Source organism: Trachemys scripta, chromosome 7 (genome assembly GCF_013100865.1).
Source record: "Trachemys scripta elegans isolate TJP31775 chromosome 7, CAS_Tse_1.0, whole genome shotgun sequence".
In the NCBI taxonomy this organism is placed as follows: domain Eukaryota; kingdom Metazoa; phylum Chordata; order Testudines; family Emydidae; genus Trachemys; species Trachemys scripta.
Genome location: NC_048304.1, coordinates 48886471 through 48909414, shown reverse-complemented (window position 1 = coordinate 48909414; position 22944 = coordinate 48886471). Strand labels below are relative to the sequence as shown.

General features: G+C 52.0%; 1 protein-coding gene and 1 long non-coding RNA gene across 2 annotated transcripts; one reads left to right on the top strand and one right to left on the bottom strand.

Moving 5' to 3' along the window:
* Positions 1–2684: 2684 nt before the first annotated feature.
* LOC117880508 lies at positions 2685–4694 on the top strand. Its single transcript, XR_004646546.1, has 3 exons — positions 2685–3418; positions 4221–4348; positions 4635–4694. It is a non-coding gene; the product is annotated as an uncharacterized LOC117880508 (long non-coding RNA).
* Positions 4695–13946: 9252 nt separating this feature from the next.
* On the bottom strand, positions 13947–22418 carry HYAL1 (hyaluronidase 1). Its single transcript, XM_034776830.1, has 3 exons — positions 15959–22418; positions 14623–14712; positions 13947–14328 (listed from the first exon to the last, which is right to left on the bottom strand). Exons 1-3 carry the CDS (start codon positions 16862–16864, stop codon positions 14008–14010), a joined length of 1317 nt encoding a protein of 438 aa, XP_034632721.1. The 5' UTR covers positions 16865–22418; the 3' UTR covers positions 13947–14007.
* Positions 22419–22944: the final 526 nt, after the last annotated feature.

The following is a 22944-nucleotide window of genomic DNA, read 5'->3' as shown; positions in this document are numbered from 1 at the left end:
ACACCCGGCCCAGCCTGGCCCATTGACACCCAGCCCAGCCGATTGATACCCAGCCCGGCCCATTGACATCCAGCCCATTGACAACGGCCTGGCCCATTGACACCCAGCAGGGTGGATAAAAATCAATGATTTTTTTTTTAATCAAAAACATCAGATTTTTTTTTACTTAAATCGGATTTTTTTTTATAAAACGCCTTTTAAGGAAAAAACCTATCTAAAAATAGTTCTAATTAAGATACATTCTAGCTCAAAAATATCTCATCATGGAATAGGGATTATAAATTCTAATTCTATAGTATGAGACAATATATTCATGTAATGTTTAAGACAAGTTTTGTAAATGCGTTCCAATAGTTCATGGATTAGTGACCCGATTTTATGGGATTCCAGGGGCTTCTGTATAGATTATTTAGGTTAATCTTTCTATCTACCCAGTGGGATTCAGTGCTCAGTCTAGAACAGAGGTGGGCAAACTACGGCCTACGGGACCCTCCTGCCCAGCCCCTCCTCCACTATTCCCCCTCCCCCGCAGCCTCAGGTCACTGCGCTGCCAGCGCAATGCTCTGGGCGGCGGGGCAGTGAGCTCCGGGGGCAGCGCAGCTGCAGAGCCCAGACTGACCTGGTGCTCTGTGCTGCGCAGTGTGGCTGGCTCCAGCTGGGCAGCACAGCTTCAGCGCCACCAGCCACCGGTGCTCCAAGCAGCGCGGTAGGGGGGCAGGGAGCGGGTTGGATAGAGGGCAGGGGAGTTCGTGGTCAGGGGGCGGGGGTGTGGATAGGGGGCAGGGCGGTCAGAGGGCGGGGAATGGGTTGAATGGGGGCAGGGGTCCTGGGGGGGCAGTCAGGAAGGAGGAGGCGTTGGATGGGGCGGCGGGGGGCAGTCAGGGGTGGGGATTCTGGGGGGGGGGGGGCAGGGGACAGGGAGCAGGGGAGGTGGATGGGGCAGGGATCTCAGGGGAGCAGTCAGGAATGAGAGGAGGGGTAGGATGGAGTGCCGGGGGGCAGTCAGGGGCGGGGTTCCTGGGGCAGTCAGGGAATGGGGAGAAGGGGTGGTTGGATGGGGGCAGGGGTCCCAGCAGGGCAGTCAGGAACAGGGCCGGCTCTAGGCACCAACAAAACAAGCTGGTGCTTGGGGCGGCACATTTTAGGGGCGGCATGGCCGGCGCCAGAATGCCGCCCCTAAAAATGTGCCCCGGCCACCCTAGTTCACCTCCGCTGTTGCTGCCACGGTGCGCGAAACAGCTGATTCGTGCGCTGCTGCTCGCCCTCCCTCCCAGGCTCTCAAACCTGGGAGGGAGGGGGAGATCCCGAGCGGCCGTTTCGCACGCCTCTGCTCCCCCTCCCTCCCACACTTGAGAGCCTGGGAGGGAGGGGGAGAAGCGGCGCCCGCGCCGCGGCCACTCGGAGTCTCCCCCTCCCTCCCAGGCTCTCAAACCTGGGAGGGGGGGAGACTCCGAGTGGCTGCGGCGCGGGCGCCGCTTCTCCCCCTCCCTCCCTCCCTCCTAGGCTTGAGAGCCTGGGGGGAGGAGGCAGGGCTGGGGATTTGGGGAAGGGGCAGAGTTGAGGCGGGGCCGGGGGTGGGGTAATTAAAGAACGGGGGGGGGCGCGGCCAAAATTGTTTTTGCTTTGGGCCCTGGTCAGGAAGGAGAGAAGGGGTTGGATGGGGCGGCACAGGGCAGTCAGGGGTGGGGGGTCAGGGGACAGGGAGCAGGGGGGGTGGATGAGACAGGGGTCCCAGGGGCGCCATCAGGGAACAGGGTGGTTTGGATGGGCCAGGAGTCTGGGGAGGTTGTCAGGGGCCCAGAAGCGGGGGGTGTGGGTAGATAGGGGGTGGGGGCCGGCCCACGCCCCCCTCCCCTAACTGGCCCGCCATACAATTTCCAAAACCCGATGCGGCCCTCAGGCCAAAAAGTTTGCCCGCCCCTGGTCTAGAAGATACCATCAGAGATGCTTAGTTTTGCAGTTCTCAAACTGTGGATTTGTGTCTCCAGAGATAACATGCTTGTTAATAGCAAAAATGTTTTAAAATAAGTAAATAATATTTATTGAGAGAGAATATGGTGAGAAATAACAGACCTCAACCATATTGTCCCTCTGCAAATTTTTGTACACAGAATCAATCCCTTACCTTTCTCTAAAAGTGCAAAGTTTCAAAAAGTTCAGTGACTAGAAGATGGTTGGGGTCAGAATAGAGCTTGACAGGGAGAAGAAGTCTGGAGATAAAGGTGAGAAGGGAGGGACAGGCAGTAGAAACTAAAGTGAAACTGAGCAGCATATTCCAGAAGTCTTGAGGTCTTTCTGAGTGTAGCTTTCATTGATTTGAGATCTACCATACTGTTGCCGGCACAGAGGCCCGAGGACAGCAACAGTGGGGTTCATTGCCCGGTGTGTTTCGCGCCAATAAACATACCGGGGTGGAGAAACAATCAAAGTTTATTTGAGATCTCAAAGTGTGCAAGGAGACAGACAAGTCTCAAATCAAGCACACCAGCAAAACCAGTTTCTCTCTTCTTATACATTTTACAACTAAGCCCCCCCTCTCTCCACCACCCACCCCTCTCTACCACCCCCCCCTATCTCTTCCTCTACTTCCCCTCCCCTCCCTACTGAAGGCATGTTTATACATTTAAGCAATTAAATAATTTTAGGGCTATAAATCTAGCTTGTTAGTAACTTCTCTCTAAACTGTTACCTGGTCTTGTTTACCCTTGGTTTATTACCTCTTCAGCCAGAAACATGCTAGCCTCATCATTATCGCTTGGTACCTGGTATGAGAGGAGGGGGGTTTGTAACTGATAACTGTCTGTTTACACATTCCAATTCCTGTCCTTGGCTTTTGAGGTCGATTAGAGTTAAACATGGAAGGACAGAGTTTAAACATGGAAGAACTTTGGCTCAGGCAGCCTAGTAACCCCAACAATACCATTATCTCACTATGTAAGGGGGACTGTTGTCCCCTTACTAACATTCAGTGGGGGTGTTTTGGTTGCTAACTCCCAGTACTAAAAGAAAGGGGAAGGGTCGCTGGGAAATCAGGGCCCTGAGACTGACAGTCTCCAGGGGCAATGGAGAGAGGCCAATGCTTCAGGTCAGCCTGATTGACAGGGCGGGCAGGCTAATCAGGGAGTCAGGACGCCAGGGTGGGGTCCGGTCCTGCATGTGAGCTGGAATTGCCTGGATAAGACAGGGTGGGGCTGAGCTAAGGAGAAAGCAGGGGCCCAAGCTGAGTGGGGGAGCAGAGCCGTGCCAGCCAGAGGGTCCAGACAAGCAGCCAGGAAGCAGGTCAGTGCTGGGAGCAGAGTCGCAGAAGCAGCCTACAGAGCCAACCTGCTCGGGGGAAGAGCTGCAGCCACAGAACCAGAGACATAGCCCAGAGAGAGCAGCTCCTGAGCTTTGAGCAGAGCTGCAGCCACAGAGCCAGGTGCGGTGAGCAACTGGGGCCAGCCAAGGGGGGATTCTGGGCAAAGGGCGCAGCGCAGAAAGACACCCCCAGCCTTGTAGGCCAGACTGGGAGGGGGATCTTAACCCGATGGGGGGCTGATGCTGGGAAGAAGGGTCCCACCACCCAAAGCCCAGAGCTGTGTGGCCACCATCAGAGCAAGTGTCCAACCCGCAGGATCCCTGCAGCACAGCCAGGGCCTGAGAAGAAGGCCTGGGACCTACAAGGAACAGACAGTGAACTGCCCTGATGTTCCAGAGACACTGTTTGTAATGTTCCCTGCTACAGAGCGGGGTGATGTGTTTTCCTTTAACCTTTCCCATTTTTTTTTTAAATTAATCGTTGATTAAACAACTTGTATTTGCTTTAAATTGTATGTATTGATCAGTGGGTCAGGGAAGTGCCCAGTGCAGAGAGAGTTCCCTGGAGTGGGGACACCCTAGCCCCTGTCCTAGATGACCACAGCAGGGGTGGGGGTCGAGCCCCCCAGGAATCCTGGGCCCAGCCTTGTTGGGGTTACGAGGACTCTGCCAGACAGGAGAGTGGAAGGGGAGTCCTCAAGGGCAGGGAAGCCTCTGGGTAAAGGAAGTGGGAGCGAGGACTCAGATCCTTTCGCTGGCCCACTTCACCAGGGAAGTGCAGAAGTCAGGAAAGTTCCCCACAATAGCGGGACCATCCCCCCGCTTACATAATTAGAAGGGAAAACCTATAATGGTAGCAGGTCGTAAAAGAGACCCAGTTTGGGAATATTTTAAGGAAATTCCTCTACCTATGGGTAAGACAGGCATGCGTGCAAAATGCAAACAGTGCAACAAAGAAATGCAAGGCCTGGTTGCCATCATGAAAAAACATCATGAGAAGTGTTCCTTCTCAGAAGGAAGCTGTGTTGAAGATGATGGAACATCGCTTCAGGTTGGTAAACTTTTTTTTATTTCATACTTCTTTCTTAAGGTCTGCCTGACTTCCTTCTGGACTATTCTTGAATTCTCATGTTTGAGCAAAAAAATATAGTTGTTACTCTATGGTACTATCATTTTAGATGCAGTTGTTATGAAAAATAAATAGCTGAAATAGGCAGATCTTCCTTTTACAATTTCACCTTTAAAGTAGTACTGAATGTCAGTGAATGCAATGAGTAATACTAAATGAGCAGTGTGGTAATAATAATTAAATAACTGCATCGACTTATTTTGTTTAGGAGAATCCATCCTCAACATACAGGATTCTGAAGACTATCCACCTTCAAGATCACCATAATTTTCTATAGTTTCAGAGTTATCTGCCAATGATAGTGTTTCAGTCACATCAATTATGTCTCATAGTATATCATAGAATCATAGAATATCAGAGTTGGAAGGGACCTCAAGAGGTCATCTAGTCCAACCCCCTGCTCAAAGCAGGACCAATTCCCAGCTAAATCATCCCAGCCAGGGCTTTGTCAAGCCGGGCCTTAAAAACCTCCAAGGAAGGAGACTCCACCACCTCCCTAGGTAACGCATTCCAGTGTTTCACCACCCTCCTAGTGAAATAGTTTTTCCTGATATCCAACCTGGACCTCCCCCACTGCAACTTGAGACCATTGCTCCTTGTTCTGTCGTTTGCCACCACTGAGAACAGCCGAGCTCCATCCTCTTTGGAACCCCCCTTCAGGTAGTTGAAGGCTGCTATCAAATCCCCCCTCATTCTTCTCTTCTGGAGACTAAACAATCCCAGTTCCCTCAGCCTCTCCTCATAAGTCATGTGCTCCAGACCCCTAATCATTTTTGTTGCCCTCCGCTGGACTCTTTCCAATTTTTCCACATCCTTCTTGTAGTGTGGGGCCCAAAACTGGACACAGTACTCCAGATGAGGCCTCACCAATGTCGAATAAAGGGGAACGATCACGTTCCTCGATCTGCTGGCAATGCCCCTCCTTATACAGCCCAAAATGCCGTTAGCCTTCTTGGCAACAAGAGCACACTGTTGACCATATCACCTGTAGCAAAAAGAAACAACCATATATAAGTTTGTGATAAGAACCAGCAGATTACAAAAAGAGGTAATTGATGAAAAAATTGCCCGGTTTGTTTATGCAACAAACTCTCCTTTCCGTATGATTGAGAACCCACACTTCATTAACATGGTTCAGTCATTAAGATCAGGATACAGTCCACCCAACAGAGCAGATGTCACAGGCAAATTGCTGGATAAAGTGTATGAAAGAGAAATTGAGTAGTGTGCAAAAGATCTAGAGGGTGAAATTATTAACCAGAGTTTTGATGGGTGGAACAGTGTCCACAATAATCCTGTTATGTGCTTGTGTGACAACAGAAGAAGGGAATGTCTTCCTTACCGAAACAACTGATACATCAGGAAATGCACACACAGCAGAATACTTACAAGCAGTAGCAGTAAAGCTATAACAAACTGTGAAAAAAAAATTCAAATGTCTACTATGCAGCTTGGTCACAGACAATGCTGCAAATGTATCCAAGATGAGAAGAAATTTAGAAGAGAGTCCCAAGCTAATAACATATAGTTGCAGTGCTTATTTGATGCACCTCCTAGCCAAAGACTTCATTGTTCCAGAAATAAAGGCTAATGTTGTTGAAATTGCAAAATACTTCCGTAACAACCACTTTGCAGCAGCTGCTCTGAAAAAAGTGGGAAGAACCAAGCTAACTCTCCCACAAGACGTGTGATGGAACTCAGTAGTGGACTGTTTTGAGCACTATATCAAGAAGTGGCCTAATCTGATGACAGTTTGTGAACAAAATAGTGAAAAAATAGATGGCACTGTCACAGCCAAAATTCTCAACATTGGGCATAAGAGAAGTGTTGAACACATGCTGAGTACCCTGAAGCCTATTTCTGTAGCCTTGAACAAAATGCAGGGAAATAGCTGTTTTATTGCTGATGTTGTTGAAATTTGGAAGGAACTGAGTTGAGATCGCAAAAAGAGAAATATGCAATGACAGAGTTAAATTACAAGCATTAAAAAACGAATGGGACAAGCACTATCTCCAGTTCATTTTTTTTTTTTTCAAATATTCTCAATACTCAGTACCAGAGTCAAACCTTCAAGAAATATATGTTTGCTGATGATGTTTTAAAGAAAATCACACCAGTGAACTAGTGGAAGTCACTTAAGCACTTGGATTCAGAGACTGCTGAAGTGATAATCTCACTTTTAACAGCAGTAGCTTCTTCTGCCGGTGTAGAAAGAATATTTTCTTCCTTTGGACTAATTCTTTCCAAATTGAGAAATCGTTTGGGACCTGAAAAAGCAGGAAAACTTGTTTTTCTTTTCTAGATTATGAATAAACAGGAAAATGAAGGTGAAGATGACTGAGTTAGCTGCAGAAGCCAATATTTTAAGTTTCTCATGTTGACCTGGCTGACACAGTTGATTTAATTTTTGTTGCTTGTTTTTTTTTTAAATATGTCATTTAACTATTTTAGTTAAAAAAATTTTTAACAAAAACAAACCTGCTTTTAAAAAACTTGAATGTTTAACTAAATTCAAAAATTCATATGCCTGTTTTGTTAAAATATTGTTTGCTGTTGAAGAAAAAAATCCAGAATACATGTTGTTGTTGTTGTTTTGTTTTAGTTAACTAAAACAATTTAAATGTCTGTCTGGTGATGTTCTCCTCCTAATACAGCATGGCAAGAAAATCCTCCAAATATGAATGATTAACCTGTTGAATTGGAGATAGTTCACCTCCCAATGACTTCATAAATATCTGCTCCCATTACCTTTGATAAATTAAATAACAAAACAATCATTTATTTTCTGATATACCTGTAAAAGTAATCTGAAAAGTTTTCAAAATAAATCACTTTAAATATGTATAGTATGTACCTACTAAAAATGAAACCTACATCTATCTGAGTTGTGAAGAATATGTATTAAGGTTATAACAACCAACAAGAATGCACTTTTATGTAGAAATCCAGGATTAAATTGAGTCTTTCTGACTAGTGATTTAATCAAATCCACCCTGACACCCAATCCATTGACACCTGGCCCAGCCCATTGCTACCCACCCCATCGACATCCGCCCCATTGACACCCCCAGTCCTTTTACATCCAGCCCATTTTCACCTGGGCTGGCCCCATCCATTGACATCCGTCCCGACGCGGCCCAGTCCTTTTACATCCAGCACATTTTCACCTGGCCCAGCCCCATCCATTGACACCCGGCCCAGCTCAGTCCTTTGACATCCAGCCCATTGATACCTGGCCCATTGACACCCAGCTCATTGACACCCAGCCCAGCCCATTCAAAATGGCCCAGCCCATTGACACATGATGCATTGACACCCGGCCTGGCCCACTGAGACCCGGCCCATACACACATGGCTCGGCCCATTCACACCCGGCCCGGCCCAGTCCTTTGACATTCAGTCCATTGACGCCCGGCCCAGGCCATTGGCACATGGTGCATTGACACCTGGCTCAGCCCAATGACAGCTGGCCTGGCTCATTCACACTGCACCCAGCCCAGTCCTTCGATATTCAACCCATTGACACCTGGCCTGGATCATTGACACCCGACATGTCCCAGTTCTTTAACATCTGACCCATTGACACCAACTCGGCCCACTCCTTTGACACCCAGCCCATTGACACCAGGCCCAGCCCAGTCCCTTGACATCTGGCCATTGACACCCAGCCTGGCCCAGTCCTTTGACATCCTGCCCATTGACACCTCACCCGGGGAATGCTATCACACTTGCAGTGTAGTCAGACCCATAGAGAGAGACTGCCCGTGCCCCAGAAAGCTTACAGTCTAGAAAGATGACAGACAAAGGTCTCATGCCTATGATTGACTTGCCCAAGTCATCCAGCAGATCATTGGCAAAGCCAGGGATACAACCGCATCCAATCCCCCAGAGCAGAGTCCTCTCCATTCCAAAGGCTTTGATCTTAAGGCCCATCAATATGGTCTCCTGCCTCCCGTTTAGCAGTTAGTGCAGCAGCTGGAGTAGCATCCTCCCAGTGACCCGTGAAGTACTCTGAGGAAGGAACCTGCTGGCAATGAGGCTCCGTGGACTCATCTTTCCAGACAAGATGGTGTCTGGTGGGATGCTATTCCCGCTCCCATCCTAACACACACACACACACACACACACACACACACACCAGCCCCTTTCAGTGGCTACCATGTTGGTCTAACAAGCCCAGCATTCCATTGACATTACTGGGGTGGGGTGGGGCAGGGGAGTGCTAAATAATGAATCATCCTGATGCAAGTTTTTTGTTGAGGTCACTTTCTAAGCCTTGGGTTTGGGAGTCTGTTGATTTCATCTCCTCTGGATGAGCCACCAACTTTCCAGTGTGGAAAGCTCTACCCAGGAGCTGAGATGTCCAGCTTGTCCTAGTTCAGTGTTTATGAGGGAATCCAACATCGGCTGAGTCTTGTGAGCAATGCTGATGTCCCTTAGGGTATGTCTACATGGCGGCTGGGAGTGGCAGATAGACATGCACTAGCTTCACTTGAGCTAGTGTGCTAAATATAGCAGTGTGGACATTGCAGCATGGGCAGTGGTACAAGCCCTGCTCCCCTCCCCCTGCCATGTTCTGACTAGCCTGTGCCATAATGCCCACACTGCTGTTTTTAGCGCACTAGCTCCAGCTGAGCTAGCATGTGCCTGTCCATTTGGACTGGGAACTTCACTTCCATCTGCAGTATAAACATACCTAGAGCCCTCAGTACCACCCCCTTGCAAAATCACACCTTCTGCAGCTACCTACTTGCATCCCTAGCCTGTTCTTCCTTTTGCTTCCCACCCCTCACCAGCACCATGTCATAGAATCATGGAAGATTAGGGTTGGAAGAGACCTCAGGCGATCATTTAGTCCAACCCCCTGCTCAAAGCAGGACCAATCCCCAACTAAATCATCCCAGCCAGGGCTTTGTCAAGCCGGGCCTTAAAAACCTCTAAGGATGGAGGTTCCACCACTTCCCTAGGTAACCCATTCCAGTGCTTCACCACCTTCCTAGTGAAATAGTGTTTCCTAACATCCAATCTAGACCTCCCCCACTGCAACTTGAGACGACTGCTCCTTGTTCTGTCATCTGCCACCACTGAGAACAGCCGAGCTCCATCCTCTTTGGAACACCCCTTCAGGTAGTTGAAGGCTGCTATCAAATCCCCCCTCACTCTTCTCTTCTGCAGACTAAACAAGTCCAGTTCCCTCAGCCTCTCCTCATAAGTCATGTGCCCCAGCCCCCTGATCATTTTCATTGCCCTCCGCTGGACTTTCTCCAATTTGTCCACATCCTTTCTGTAAAGTATCAGAGGGGTAGCTGTGTTAGTCTGGATCTGTGGCAGATCCTTTCTGTAGTGAGGGGCTCAAAACTGGACACAATACTCCTGATGTGGCCTCACCAGTGCCGAATAGAGGGGAATAATCACTTCCCTCGATCTGCTGGCAATGCTCCTACTAATACAGCCCAATATACCATTAACCTTCTTGGCAACAAGGGCACACTGCTGACTCATCCAGCTTCTCATCCACTGTAATCCCCAGGTCCTTTTCTGCAGAACTGCTGCTTAGCCTGTCAGTCCCCAGCCTGTAGCAGTGCCTGGGATTCTTCCGTCCTAAGTGCAGGACTCTGCACTTGTCCTTGTTGAACCTCATCAGATTTCTTTTGGCCCAATCCTCCAATTTGTTTAGGTCACTCTGGACCCTATCCCTACTGTAACGATGTGGCCTCTGGCAGGACACTACCGAGAGTATCAATTCAGGACAAATTGCTTATAGCAGGGCAGTTACAGCCCAAGGCTGAGGGTTCTTTACTTCTAAGGCTCACCAAACCACCCATACAGAGAGGACTTCGGTTTCACCCCACTGGCTAACCAGGAGTCATCAAGAAATTCCCTCACACACTCCAGTTTCCCAATATCACCACCAACGCCACTTCTTATGGGGATGAATGGTTATGAAAACCAATACCCCAGTAAAAGAAAAAAGGTTCTCCCAATCCCAAAGGACCAAGGTCCAGAACTAGGTCAATATAGAAGTCAGATATTACCCACAAATCATGCTGTTGCCAATCCTTTAGAATCTAAAATCTAAAGGTTTATTCATAAAAAGAAAGAAATATCGATGAGAGCTAAAATTGGTCAAAGTAATCAATTACATACAGTACTGGCAAAGTTCTTGGTTCAGGCTTGTAGCAGTGATGGAATAAACTGCAGGCTCAAATCAAGTCTCTGAAGTACATCCACAGCTGGGATGAGTCTTTGAGTCCCTTCTTCAGAGTTTGAGTTTGTAGCAAAGTTCCTCCAGAGGTAAGAAGCAGGACTGAAGACAAAATGGAGGGGTTTCCAGGGCCTTTTATATCCTCTGCCATGTGGCAGGAAACCCCTTTGTTCTTACTGTGGAAAATCACAGCAGCATGGTGGAGTTTGCAGTCACATGGGCAAGTCACATGTCCATGCATGACTCAGTTTTTTACAGGTAGAGCAGCCATTGCTCACATGTTTCTTGATTGGGCACTTAATCTGAAGAGTCTCTTCACAATAAGCTGGCCAAATGCTTCACTGGTGCTACTTAGAATCAAACACATTGAGATACAAGTACATAGCCAATATTCATAACTTCAAATACAAAAAAGATACACACATACAGACAACATAATCATAACCAACAAATTACCACCTTTTCATAGACACCTTCTTGACCTCCTTTGTACAAGATTTAGTGCAACTATAGGACCTTGGTTGCAACAACGATCTGTACAGTCACAGTTCATGTCAGTAACATCACACCTACCCACAAGCGTAACTATCTCTCCTCCCAACTTAGTGTTCCCACCGTGTCCCCTTCCAACACTCTCATGTAGCTCCCTGCTCTCTCCCTGCTACACCTTCAGCTCGGAATTTCCTTCCAAAATCCATTCAGCCAGTCCCCCTCGCCTCTGTCACTCCTAAATACCAGATGGTGCACCATCAACTGAAAAATGCCAGCACGTTTGTGATCCACCAGTGGGTGGGGATATTATAGGTCTGATCCACACAGGCTGAGAGCCTTGTATAGGCCCTGCTAAGACCCCTTGACTCTTCAGCTCAAGCTTGCAGTCATTCATGTGGTTAACTCTGGAGGTCTCCTGTTCAATCCCCTGGGTATCAGCCAAGATGGAGGCCATCACATGCTTACACTTGTGCAAACAAAAAGCCATTTGATTGGGTGGCAGTGCCGGGTGCTCTGCATGTGTGAATCGGCTCTTGAGGTTGGCATGTGAATTCTTTGCATGGCTCTAGCTTGTGATTTCTTTTTATTTTGGAATGATCACTTCAGCCAGGTGCTGTGCGTCATTGTGAATTGCACTTTGCATGGTGCTTTGTATATGTATGGTGTGTTCCAGGGGTGGGGTGTATTGGCTATGTGAAAGTTACTAGTGACCCCCCCCTTAACAGAGCAGCCTTTATGTTAACCAGTGGCCTGCAAATAAAGTTTTTCAAGTAGCCCTTAAGTTCCAAATACCCTTTAATTAAACTAGTTTAGTATTTAATAAATTTCAGAATTTGTTTTCACTGTTACCAGAGATTCAAAAAATCTCTGAAGTACAAGGGCAAATTCACATGCTTCAAAATATATATCAAGTTAAAAAGTATGCCTTTCATACTGTTTATAAAGTATCTATTTTATGTACTAAGTATAATGTATTGTGCTTTATAACTAAGGCTGTACAACAACCCCATTATAGTATTGCTATGAAAATGTTATTGCTTGTATTGTTATTAGTTAGCTTAAAATTATGTTATTATTGTAAAAAATGTAATAATAGTAATACCTTTCATGTCCATGCTCATCATGCATTGTCATTACATCCAATCAAAACCCTTTAGGTTAAAGCATCTAAAGTAAAATCTAAATTCCAAAACTTAATGCAAATAAAAATTTGAAAATGTTTGTTGTACTAGTATACAAAAGGGGGGGTTTTAAAAGCAAAAAAAAACCTAACAGGAAGGGGATGCAATGCATAACAGTTCGTTAGTAAGAGTTAGGCTAACTGTAACCCTAATAATGCAAAATTTGTAAAAGCAAAAAATGTGTGAGGCAAGTGAAAAAAAAATGTGTAAAAAGTTGTTGTGACCTTGTGTAGATAATATGGAATGTAGACTAAGAGTCTACATTAGTAAGCAAAACAAAATATCAAAATAACCTATGTATAAACAGAATGCTGCTGTTGTTTTCCATGCTGTATCTCTTAATCACACCTTTAGTTTTGAGGACCTCCTTCCAAACCTTGGGTCATGGTTTACGGGGCTCTTTCAAACAATTGTTAAATAAATTCTTTTCTTTCTATGTGTTATTTAAACAATAATACAATGTGCCAAATGCCTGTGTAATGCTATGATCAAAAGCTCTGCTGTCCATAAAAAAACCCAGTATCTGTCCCTCCAGCTTAATCGCAAATTGCGTAACGGGCCTGACAATTTTTGGGTTTGTCAGGCCCGAAGGGGGGACTGTAAAAGTTACTAGTGACCCCCCCTTAACAGAGCAGCCTTTATGTCAACCAGTGGCCATTAGGGGAAAGCAGACACTTCAAATACACAGTAGCCTAAACTTTTCAACTGTCTTCCCTTCAAGGCCTTAAGGTAGTTGGAGCTGGTCCCAAGCCGGTTTTCACTGACCAGATAGCAAAAGCACGGGGTCTAACAACCACCAATCAAGTGTTAACACTGCAAGAACCTTTGTCTAAATGTGTATAAAGAATCTGTAAAATGTGTGTAAGACAGAGTTTTTGTACTAAGGTGCAAAGCTCTCCTTTCTTCTGCAGAATAAAGCAACTCTTCCTTATCCTTGTCTGGCTGTTATTGGCTCTCAGCTAGGTGGACCCGATATTTCGGTAACAGCTACATAGGGTGCACGGGCCCATGTGTGGGGGGGTTATTTAACAGCCCCACGCTGAATGGTTCAATGTAGGAGGCTTACACCGCAGTAGCCCTTGCATGCTGCTAGTTACAGCGCACATTTCGGGCTATGAGGTATGAATCTCTTTCTGTTGTTGACATGACAGAGATCGCTATACGTGGTATGCACCTCCCGGTGAGGTGGTTTTAGCATAGGATGGATCTGACACTTACATGTCAGTTTATGATGGGGTTCCGCATATCATGCATGTTTCCTGTTACAAAGTACAGAGTTACACTATGTGAGGGGTACATGACAGAAAGGAATGAACTGCATCCCAGACTGTGTCCATATTGGTGTTCGGGTGTGTTTCAAGGTGAGGGGGCCATGTGGATGCAATGGGGCCACGTGGGGGTTGTTTCAGGGGTTGGATGTATGGGGCTACATAAGGTGCATGGGCCCACGTGGAGGTGTATATGTGGGGTGTGGGTGTGTCGGGGTGGGGTGTATGGAGCCATGTGGGATGCATGGGGCCATGTGGGAGATGTATATGTGGGGTGTATGGGGCCATGTAGGGGTGTATATGTGGCCTGTAGGTGTGTCAGGGGTGGGGTATATGGGGGAATGTAGGGTGCATGGGGCCATGTGGGGAGTATATGTGGGGTGTGGGTATGTCAGGGGTGGGGTGTAGGGGCCATGTGGGGTGCATATAGGGATGTCACTCTGGGTTGCCCTCATGTTCACACCGGGTCCCTGCCCAGCCAGTGTAGCACTGGCAGCTGAATTCTTCCACCAGCTTGGCTTGCTCCTGCTTTGCTAGTTGTCCCTGCAGGTGGTGGTGGGGCCAGCTGCGGTGCCTCCGAACAGTGAAGCTGGAGGGGCTGAGGTGCAGGAACGCGCCGGGATGGCCAGCCCGCCGCACACAGCGTCCGTGGCTGGAGCACACCGTGCGACTGCACAGTGTGGCGCTGCTGGTCACGTTCACGATGTAGTGGCCCAGGCTCCTGTCCACGTACTTCTTCAGTGCCAGGCAGGACTCCTGTATGGGGGGCACAGTACAGGCCCAGGCAGGGCTCTCTCAGGGGAGAGGAGGGGCCCATTTTCCTGTAGTGCTTCCCTTCCACACAGTCCCCCCTCCCAGCTCCTGAGTGCAGGGGGAGCCAGACCCCAGGGCTCCCACTCTCAGCATCACATACACCTGGGAACTGCCAGTTACACACCACATGAGACCCCCCACACACACCTTCCCATCCTCTGAGGGCAGGAGCATCCACACCCTGGCCAGGATTCTATTCCCAACCCATAAGCGGCCGTAGCCCCCCATGTAACGTACCCGTGAGTGAGTGTAATCCTCGTTGCCCCACAGCACAACCCCTGAGGCACCTTGAGAAGCACTTTCCCCAATGGTGTGGACCAAGTCCTCCTGCAAGAAGCAGAGAATCACCATGAAGATAACAGCTTCGGCTACTAACACCTGGGAGGGGTGGAAGGCTGTTCCCATAGGATCCACGCATGCATCCTTCCCACACAGATCGCCCCCTTCTGGCACAACAGGAGACAACCACCAGCACCTGCTGCCTCAAGCCAGATTGAGGAACCTCTGTGGTTCTGTTCCAGGTGAGAAAGGTGCATCAAAGACAGTGCCATGGACTCGCTGCCCACTTGCAAAGCCATGTTATGCTGACAGGTGTTAATGACTGCCAGCAAGCGGGATCTACAAACAATCACACACCTGGTTAAAGCAACCTTCTTGCAGGCTAAAAGGAAGGAGCAATTAAGCCCCTTTATGTAGTGACAGCTGGAAACAACAGAAGTCACCATCCAATGCAATGGCAAGCCCTGATCAGAAGATAAGCTGTGCAGGCTGTGGGGTTCCCTAATGGCAAATGCAGGGGCTAGGAGCTGGTTTGGCAAGCTGTGAGGGGGTGCTAGAGCAGGCAGGGAAACGTCATGGCCCTGAGAGAGCAGAGGGACAGAGCTCGATGGACCCAGCACAGACTGAAGAGGCAGGCCTGGGGATTTCTCAGTAAGGAAACTGCCGGCTGTTTGTTTCTTTCTGTTCAGGGAAGCTGGACTTTGCGCCCATTCTTTGCAAATAATCTTACTCAGAACTGACCCAGCAAGGTCCTAGCTGCTGGCTAACCACTCGGGGCCACTGGGACCACAGCAGTGTAAAACAAAGACAGGTCTCTGCTAAGCTGGGGTGGGAGGGGGGGTGGAGAGTTGGCTGAGTTGGGAGTATTTTCTTTCCCGGAGGTACAAGGAAAAGACAGGGGAATAGCCTGAAACAGGCCAAATGTAGTGAAACCCTCCAGGAGCCCAGACCTTTGTCTTGTGTAAAAACATTGCTCTCTTCTGGACCCATGGCCCAGGATATGGCCCTTGTCCCTCACACGTCTCCCACTGGGATCCCTATGGATCCCCCTTCTGTCCTCCAGGGCTTCTCCACCCCACTTCCCCGAGCTGACTTCATCCTACCAGACTTCCTCCCTCTGCCCCTTCCCCACCAAAGGCTGCTCCTTGGCCCCGGGTGACAATGGTAAGCAATGGCCGAGAGGACCTGGGCTAGAAGATGGGAAACACCCCCGCCCCTAAAGCTGGCCTCTGCCTCATGCTGCCCCTCTATTCGGCGCTGGGGGGGGCACGGCAATGCTGGCTGGGGGCATCACCTGCGAGAGGAAGTCCTCTGTGAAGTCGTACTGGATACGGGCGTAAGGTAGGACTGAGAGGCTGCCAGTCCCCGTCTGCCCCTGCACCCGGAACGCCTCGGCCACACGGTGCCGAACGAACTTGCCAACCTGGTCTGTCACCCGGAGCTCCTTGGGCAGGTAGATGCTGGGGTAGAGCGCCCGGCTTTGGTTCCAGAGCCACCAGAGCTGCTCGTTCCGCCGCTGCTCCACGGCGGGACATTCCCCTGTGTAGTTGGCCGCTTTGAAATCATAGTTATAGCAGCTGGGGAAGCCATAGAAACCCCAGAAGCCCTCAGGTCTCAGGCTCTTGCCAAGCACCAGGGTCTGCTCCATGAAGGCCCGAGCACTTTGCTCAAATTCCTTCTGAGCTTCCTCGGCCACCCTGTCTGGGGGCCAGTCGGGGTGCCGCTCCTGGACCAGCTCTTGGGACTTCTCCTTATAGAGCTCCATGGCATCCCAGTTCCGAGCCCACACGGGGCGCCAGCTCTCCCAGTCGATCACCGCCAGGCCCCGGAAGCCTGGCTCCGAGATGGTGGCCTGGATGTCGTGCCGCGCCTTGCCGAGGTGGGCCTGGAGGCTGCCATTCTGGGGGACACCCCCGTGGGCCACCATCCCCTCCGGGGTGTAGTGTGGATAGAGGCCCAGTGTGTTGCTGTAAAAGAGGGCGATCTCCTGGCCCAGGAAGGACTCGTTGCGGTTCAGCACCATGTCAAAGACCCCCAGGTCAAGGGGCACATGATATTTCGTGCTGCACTCCTGGCTCGGGGCGTTCCACACTGTGACAAAGGGGCGGTCCCAGAGAACTGGGCCCCCGTCTGCCGCGCTTCGAGCCACCAGGGCCAGGCTCAGCAAGCATGCCCAGGGCAGTAAGAACACGGTGGCCATGTTGAGCCTGCGTGCCAATGGCTGGCGTCTAGTCCTTGAGGCCTCGGGAGAGCTCCTGGGGGCCCGGCTCCTCGAATCGGGAGAGCAAAATCTCAGTGGATGCTCCGGCTGCCCAGTTTCCCCACTCAGCCCCCCAGGGATGGGGAAGCTGGGAGAGACGGGGGGTGGGGTGGATTCCTGCTGCCCCCCAGGGGAGCCGAGTGCTGTCAACTTTCCAAAGCTAATTCCTACTGGTTTGTCCCAACCTCATCCCTCCTAATAACTCCCAGACTCTCCCCGCAGAGGAGCGAGGGCTGGGATCAAACCGCTGGCTTTCGCAAGGATTTGTGGTGGGAGGCCTGGCACCTGCTCCAGAGCTTTGCCCTCCCCATGACCTTGGCTGACGTGTCAGTGGGTTCTATTCCCCGCCCCCATCTCTTCCCCTAGGAGATACCGAACCGGACCCGGCATGGCCCCTCCCTCTTTTCCTTGCGCTCCTGTCCTCAGAGGGGGTGGGGTGTGTTTTCCCCATGTGAAGGGACTGCTGGGCCATGATCCAGGGCCGCTGCTCCAAAGGGGAAGCAGTGTTTGCAGATGGGGTGGAAGAGCCCTGGGTTAGCTGCTCTGTGCCCCGGTTAAAGATTTACCTGTGGGGGGAAAGAAGGAGCAGGGAGAACGGGTCAAAGAGATAGCGTGGGGTCAGCGGAACATGGGTTAGAGCTGCAGTGCTAAACTGCAAGGCCAGAATCCAAGCCATGGCAACAAAGCCACAGCTCCAAGGAAGATCTCAGTGCTAGGGATTAGCTGGCATGGGCAGGGCACTGCTCCAAGGAAGTGCACAGCACTGGGGATTAGCTGGCATGGGCAGGGCACTGCTCTGAGGAAGCTGGCAGCGCTGGGGCCAGCTGGCATGAGCAGGGCACTGCTCTGAGGAAGCTCATAGCACTGGGAGCCAGCTGGCGTGGATAGGGCACTGCTCTGAGGAAGCTCACAGCACTGGGGGCCAGCTGGCATGGGTAGGGTACTGCTCCGAGGAAGCTTGCAGCCCTGGGGGCTAGCTAGCATGGGCTGGGAAGGCAAATCATATCCTGGGGTTGGATGTGGATCATGCCCATATGCTTGTGGCTGTGCTCAGTAGCAGAAGCAGTGGCCCACGCTGACTAGCCTTGCCAGGATCCAGTGGAGCCAGCCAAAATTAGCCAGGCTACTTCTCAGGCCACAGGAGTCAGTCCTCCCAGCCCATATGGGGCGGGCCCCTTTCCTTCCTGCCCCGCTAGAAGCTAGGCCTGCAGCATCAGTGGGGAAGCTGAAGAAAGTGGAGACCTGTCTATAAATCTCTGGGCTGGTGTCGGGATGCAAACTGATGTGGGGGAACGGGGATAAGCAGGGGCCAAGGGCAGAGAGGCTCATGGGAAATGCAGTCCTGGGGTGGTTCAGCTCCATCCCCAAGGAATCCTTGCATCCCCATGCTCTGCATAGCCACGTGGTGCTGAGACTTCACCTGTAATGCCCCAGCTGGGCCGAGGGTGTCACAGCTCACTACCGTGAAGCCATCCTGCCGCCCAGGGCTTCTGAAGCAGCAGATTTGGGAAGCCAGAAATATGGCCCTGGCATCGGGCCGCCCCCGGGAGGGAGAGCATTTTAAAAGGGGGCAGCCAGGGTAAAACACCAGGCCCAGGGCTGGGCCCACTCCCTGAAGGACCTCTGATCACAGCCCTGCTCTGCCTGTGGACCCAGTTCAACAGGACCCAGATGAAGCCCACTGCCAGACCCTACACCCTGGGATTGGTGGGGCTGGAGAGGAGGGGATGGATGAAGCTCAGCTAGAACAATGCCTCCCTCTGAGCCAGGAGCTTAATTTGCTATAAGAAAGCTCCAATCTCCCACCAGCTCTGGAATCCTTCCTCCCAGTTTGCCTCCTTCCCCAGCCAACGGCAGGCTGGGGGAGTGGGATGGAGCAGACCCTTCCAACCAGGGATTAAAGGGATGAGTGAAGCTTTCCAGACTATGAAAGCCTTAAGGGGTGGCATAATGGGGGAGGGGCTGTTTCCACCCCAGTAACCACAGCCGGTGTCTTGGGGGCTGGGGTCTACTCTGGAACATTTCCAGGTGGTCCGTCGAACAGGATGGGGGAGGTGCACATGTGCAAGCCAGATGGTCCACATCCCGCACAGCCCTGGCGCTAGCCAACCCCGAAACCAGAGCTCTGATCCAAACCAGGATCCGGATCCAAAGCAGGTCCTGATTTCTATAAACGGCCAAACCAAAACTCAGGACCGGACCAGCCCCTTAGGCTGCCTCAGTGTTTGTAATGGGGGCAGCGTTGGGGGCTCCAGCCCTGGCCTCCAGAGTATCCTCTTGTGGCATGGGGTGGTCCTGCAACATCCATGCCTCAGTTTCCCTCCCTTCAGGGCTCCTCATTAATTTCACAGACTAGTTTGGCTGTTGCAGTGACTTGACCCTCTGCCTAAGTCCCTAACAAAAGATCCACCCCATCCCGGGTATACGAGGCCAAAACCAAACACAGTTTTCACACTGGGCCTGTCTAAGAGTCTGGTTGGTCTACACTAGCCCAGACACGCCTCTATCTGCCTGCCCTGGGGCTCAGCTTTTCTCCCTTCCCAGGCTCCTCTCCATCCCTCCCTCCCCCCCAGCTCCTTTGTGCTGGCCCCTGCTCCTTCCTCAGCAGCCACCCCCAGGCCTTCTTGCCTGGAGTCCCTGCTCCCCTGGCACATCATGATACCCTGCCAGAGCCCTCAGTAGCCTTCTCCAGGCCTCTACCTTCTCTAGCCCAATGGGGTGACATGATTCACCAGTCACATGACTGTCAGCATTCACCCCACCTAGGGAGGTGAGCTGACTGGGTCACAAGTCTGCTGAGCCCCATCGCCTCTGAATAGGCCCAGCCAGCCTAGAAGAATGTGCGATAACGGTGCAGTGCTGCGGGGTGCCCTGCAGGGGGCGGTGTGTGATAACGGTGCAGTGCTGGGAGGTGGGGGAGCTGTAGTCCAATCCCCTGTTGTGATTAGGGGCGCAGTTCCAGGCATCGATCAGCAGGTGGCAGCACACGCACGCACACACTTCTCATTAAAGCAGCCAGCCATGGGGAGGAGGAGGAGGGGAATGGGGCAGAGGCAGAGCTCAGCCCCCCTCGAGTCTGGTTCCTATTACACTGCGGTGGGGGAGCCGCCAGGGAGACTGGGAAAGGAAATAATCCAGCCTTCAGCTTCTGGAGACCCGGGGCCTTGACTCGTGCAGCTCAGGCTATTAACTCTTCGCTGGGCAGCGGGCGTTTCAGGCCCTGCCCAGGGCGCCCTGGGTTGCGCCCGAACTACGCCAGGGGAGGCTGCCCCGTTGCAGTGCAGGCGCGGTCGTGGCTGGAGTAAACTGGCTGGCTGCAGCCTTTAGCCAAGCAAACGCCCCAAATAAAACAGAGTCACCTATTTTGGACGGGCTGAGGAGGAGGGGGTAATGTTGGTTGGAGCAATTGGGGGGGGGCTGCACCTCCCCTTCCCCATCCTGCCCCTGAGTGCCCCCAACTGTGCACTGCACTCACTAGCCACTGCTTTGTCCATTCTGGGAAGAGACGGTGACACCGGAGCCTTCGCAGTGCCAGGATTGCTGAGGCAGAGGAGGACACCTTGGGGTGGGGAGCAAGGTGTGCTGATTTGAATGCAGCCCCAGGCGGGAACTTGGTCCTGTCTGATGGCAGCCCTGTAATCGGAGTCGTAATCTCCGCTAACTGGCCCCCTACTTGGCACATTGGCAGAGGGGGGCCAAGGACAGACTGGGTCAGTGGAGACCAAATGCCCCTCTCTGGTTACAGCACAGAGGGAGAGGCCAGCGACAGTACTGCCTGTGCTGTGGCTGATTTCTGGGGCTGTCTGTGGCTGTCACGGCCCAGGAATATCAGCTTGGCCTGGGCACAGCACCATACCCACTTTTGCAGTGGGGAGAGGAGATGCCCCTATGCCTGGGGAATGCCACGCTGCTCCCACCATACTGACAAAAAGGTAGGCCGTGCTAATCACCCTTCTGGGTGCCATTTCTCCTGCCAGGGCAGAGGAACTGAGATTTCAGCAGGTTTCTGGAAAGCCACAAAGAGTTAAAGCACCTCTGAAACATGGAAATGACAGGACTCCTCCACCCACACACCTCTCACTGTCATAGGACAAAGGGCTTGAAGTGATCTGGGCCAGACTGCATGGGGGCGGGTAGGTGAGGAGAAAACACGCCCCCATGAGCCCGGATCAGAGTCGGGTGGTGAGGGGGAGAGGAGGAGAGTGATTCAGACTCTTGGCTCACAGGGGGAAGTCGAAAGCAAAGGCTTAGGTCTAACCCCTGCATTGCCCCTCACCCAGGAGAGCAAATTCAGGGCCAAGAAAAGCACTAGCGAGCTGTGAAGCCTCCCAGAGCAGTTCATAACCCAGCATCTCCACCAGAGCCTGCATTCTACAGGCCATTGCAAATGAATGGGGTTTTACAGCTGGTCAAAGGGGACAGATGGGGCCGGCTAGAATAAGAGACAAAGGTGGCAGGCACCTGGCAAGAGTTTCCCCATACAGCCCCCTGTAGGTTTTCCCCATGCAGCTCTGCCAATGCACTGAAGTCCTGTCCCACAGCCCCCCACTAGCCCAACCAGGGCTCCCCGCACCCCACAGCTCTGCTGGTGCCCCTCAGCCTGACCTCACAGTGCCCTGTGTATCCCAGCCACAGGCATGTTCTGAACAGACAGCGAAATTGTTGCACACAGTAGTTTTGGGGAGCAGATGCATCTCTGCTTGACTGCAACCAGTGGATCTGATTTCCCTGGGGTGGCTAGCGAAGAGGCTGCTCGGAGGCTCCAGCTGGCAGTACCCATTGTGTGATGAGTGGGGAGGGGGCTCCGGCTGCCCATAGCAGGCACTGTCTCCACATCACACAAACCACCTCATTGGTCACCTCAGCTGGGCGGCCACAGACTGGGTGGGTCATTGAAACGGCCCCTATGGGCCCTCCAGGGCAGGATATGTGGTGCTTGCCCTGCTCCCATCTATGCTGCACCCACTCCGGGTATGTGCCAAGGTGCTTGTGCCCCTCTCCGGCTTTAATCCCTCACCCCATGCGTTGTAGGGCAAGGGCCCCCCCACCTAAGGCCAGCACAGGCTCCCGTCACAGCCAAAACTGGGGACTTGTAAAGGCCCTCCGGTGCAGGCACTGGAGAAGCCAGTGGAAGTCTGGCCCTGCCAGACAGCAGCTGCCTCCTCCTTGCAGCCAGGGCAGGGTGCTAGCCCTGCTCCAGGCCCTGCGGAAGTTCCCCCACGCTGGCCTGGGCTGTGTTTGCTTTGGCTGCCCAAGCTCAGCTCCTGCCAAAGCTGGCAACAGGAGCCTTAGAGGCGGGCAGCAGGGTGGCGGTGCCAGCAGGGAACACAGTGCGAGGGGCAAGGTTGGGGCAAAGGCACATGCCTGGGCAGCAGGGAGGCCAGCATTGCCAAGGGGAACTGGGCTGAGAAACCTCCAGGGAGGGAGAGCACATGGGCTGCTGGGCCTGCCCCATGGACACCTAGCAAAAGGAGCCCATGGCTTTCCCCATCCCCTTCTCCACTCCTTCCAGCCCCTCCATCCCCTCCCTTCAGCTCCCACCCAACTGGCTGCACAAACCTCTCCTTCCCCAGTACTAGGTTTACAATGGCTCCAGTGGCTCCATGGAACCAGGCCTATGCTCAGAAGGGGCCCCGGCCTGCTCTGCTTGCACTGCGCCCTGAGACCCCGCTGGCTCCCCCCACCCACCACTTGCTCCTCTCGTCCTACCTGCAGGTTGCCTGAGGGCTCCTCTCCACCCCTTGGCCCCACCCCCTGCTCCTCTCAGCCCCCTGGCTGGAGCCCAGTGCACCTCCAGCCTTGGGCAGTCTCTGCTTCCCACCACCTGTGGGGCCCCATCTGTCTCCCCAAAGCTGAGCCACTTGGGACTGGTGCAGAAGCCTGGCCAGTCTCAGTCAGGTGTGGGGAGGAGACAGTGCAGGGAGCTTGGCTGGGCCCCTCCAGGCAAGTGCGTCTTGAGGGCCCCCGGCCGAGGCAGGTCCTGGCCTGACTGATTGCACCACTCCTGAGGGAATGGAGCG

Bases quoted from the DNA above. Each gene is read 5' to 3' on its own strand.
- HYAL1 (XM_034776830.1), bottom strand. From the start codon at position 16,864: ATGGCCACCGTGTTCTTACTGCCCTGGGCATGCTTGCTGAGCCTGGCC. The intron at 14,713-15,958 runs GTGATGCCCCCA...TGCTTCTTGCAG, and splicing joins CAGAGGACTTCCTCTCGCAG to GAGGACTTGGTCCACACCAT. The intron at 14,329-14,622 runs GTACGTTACATG...CCCCCCATACAG, and splicing joins AGGATTACACTCACTCACGG to GAGTCCTGCCTGGCACTGAA.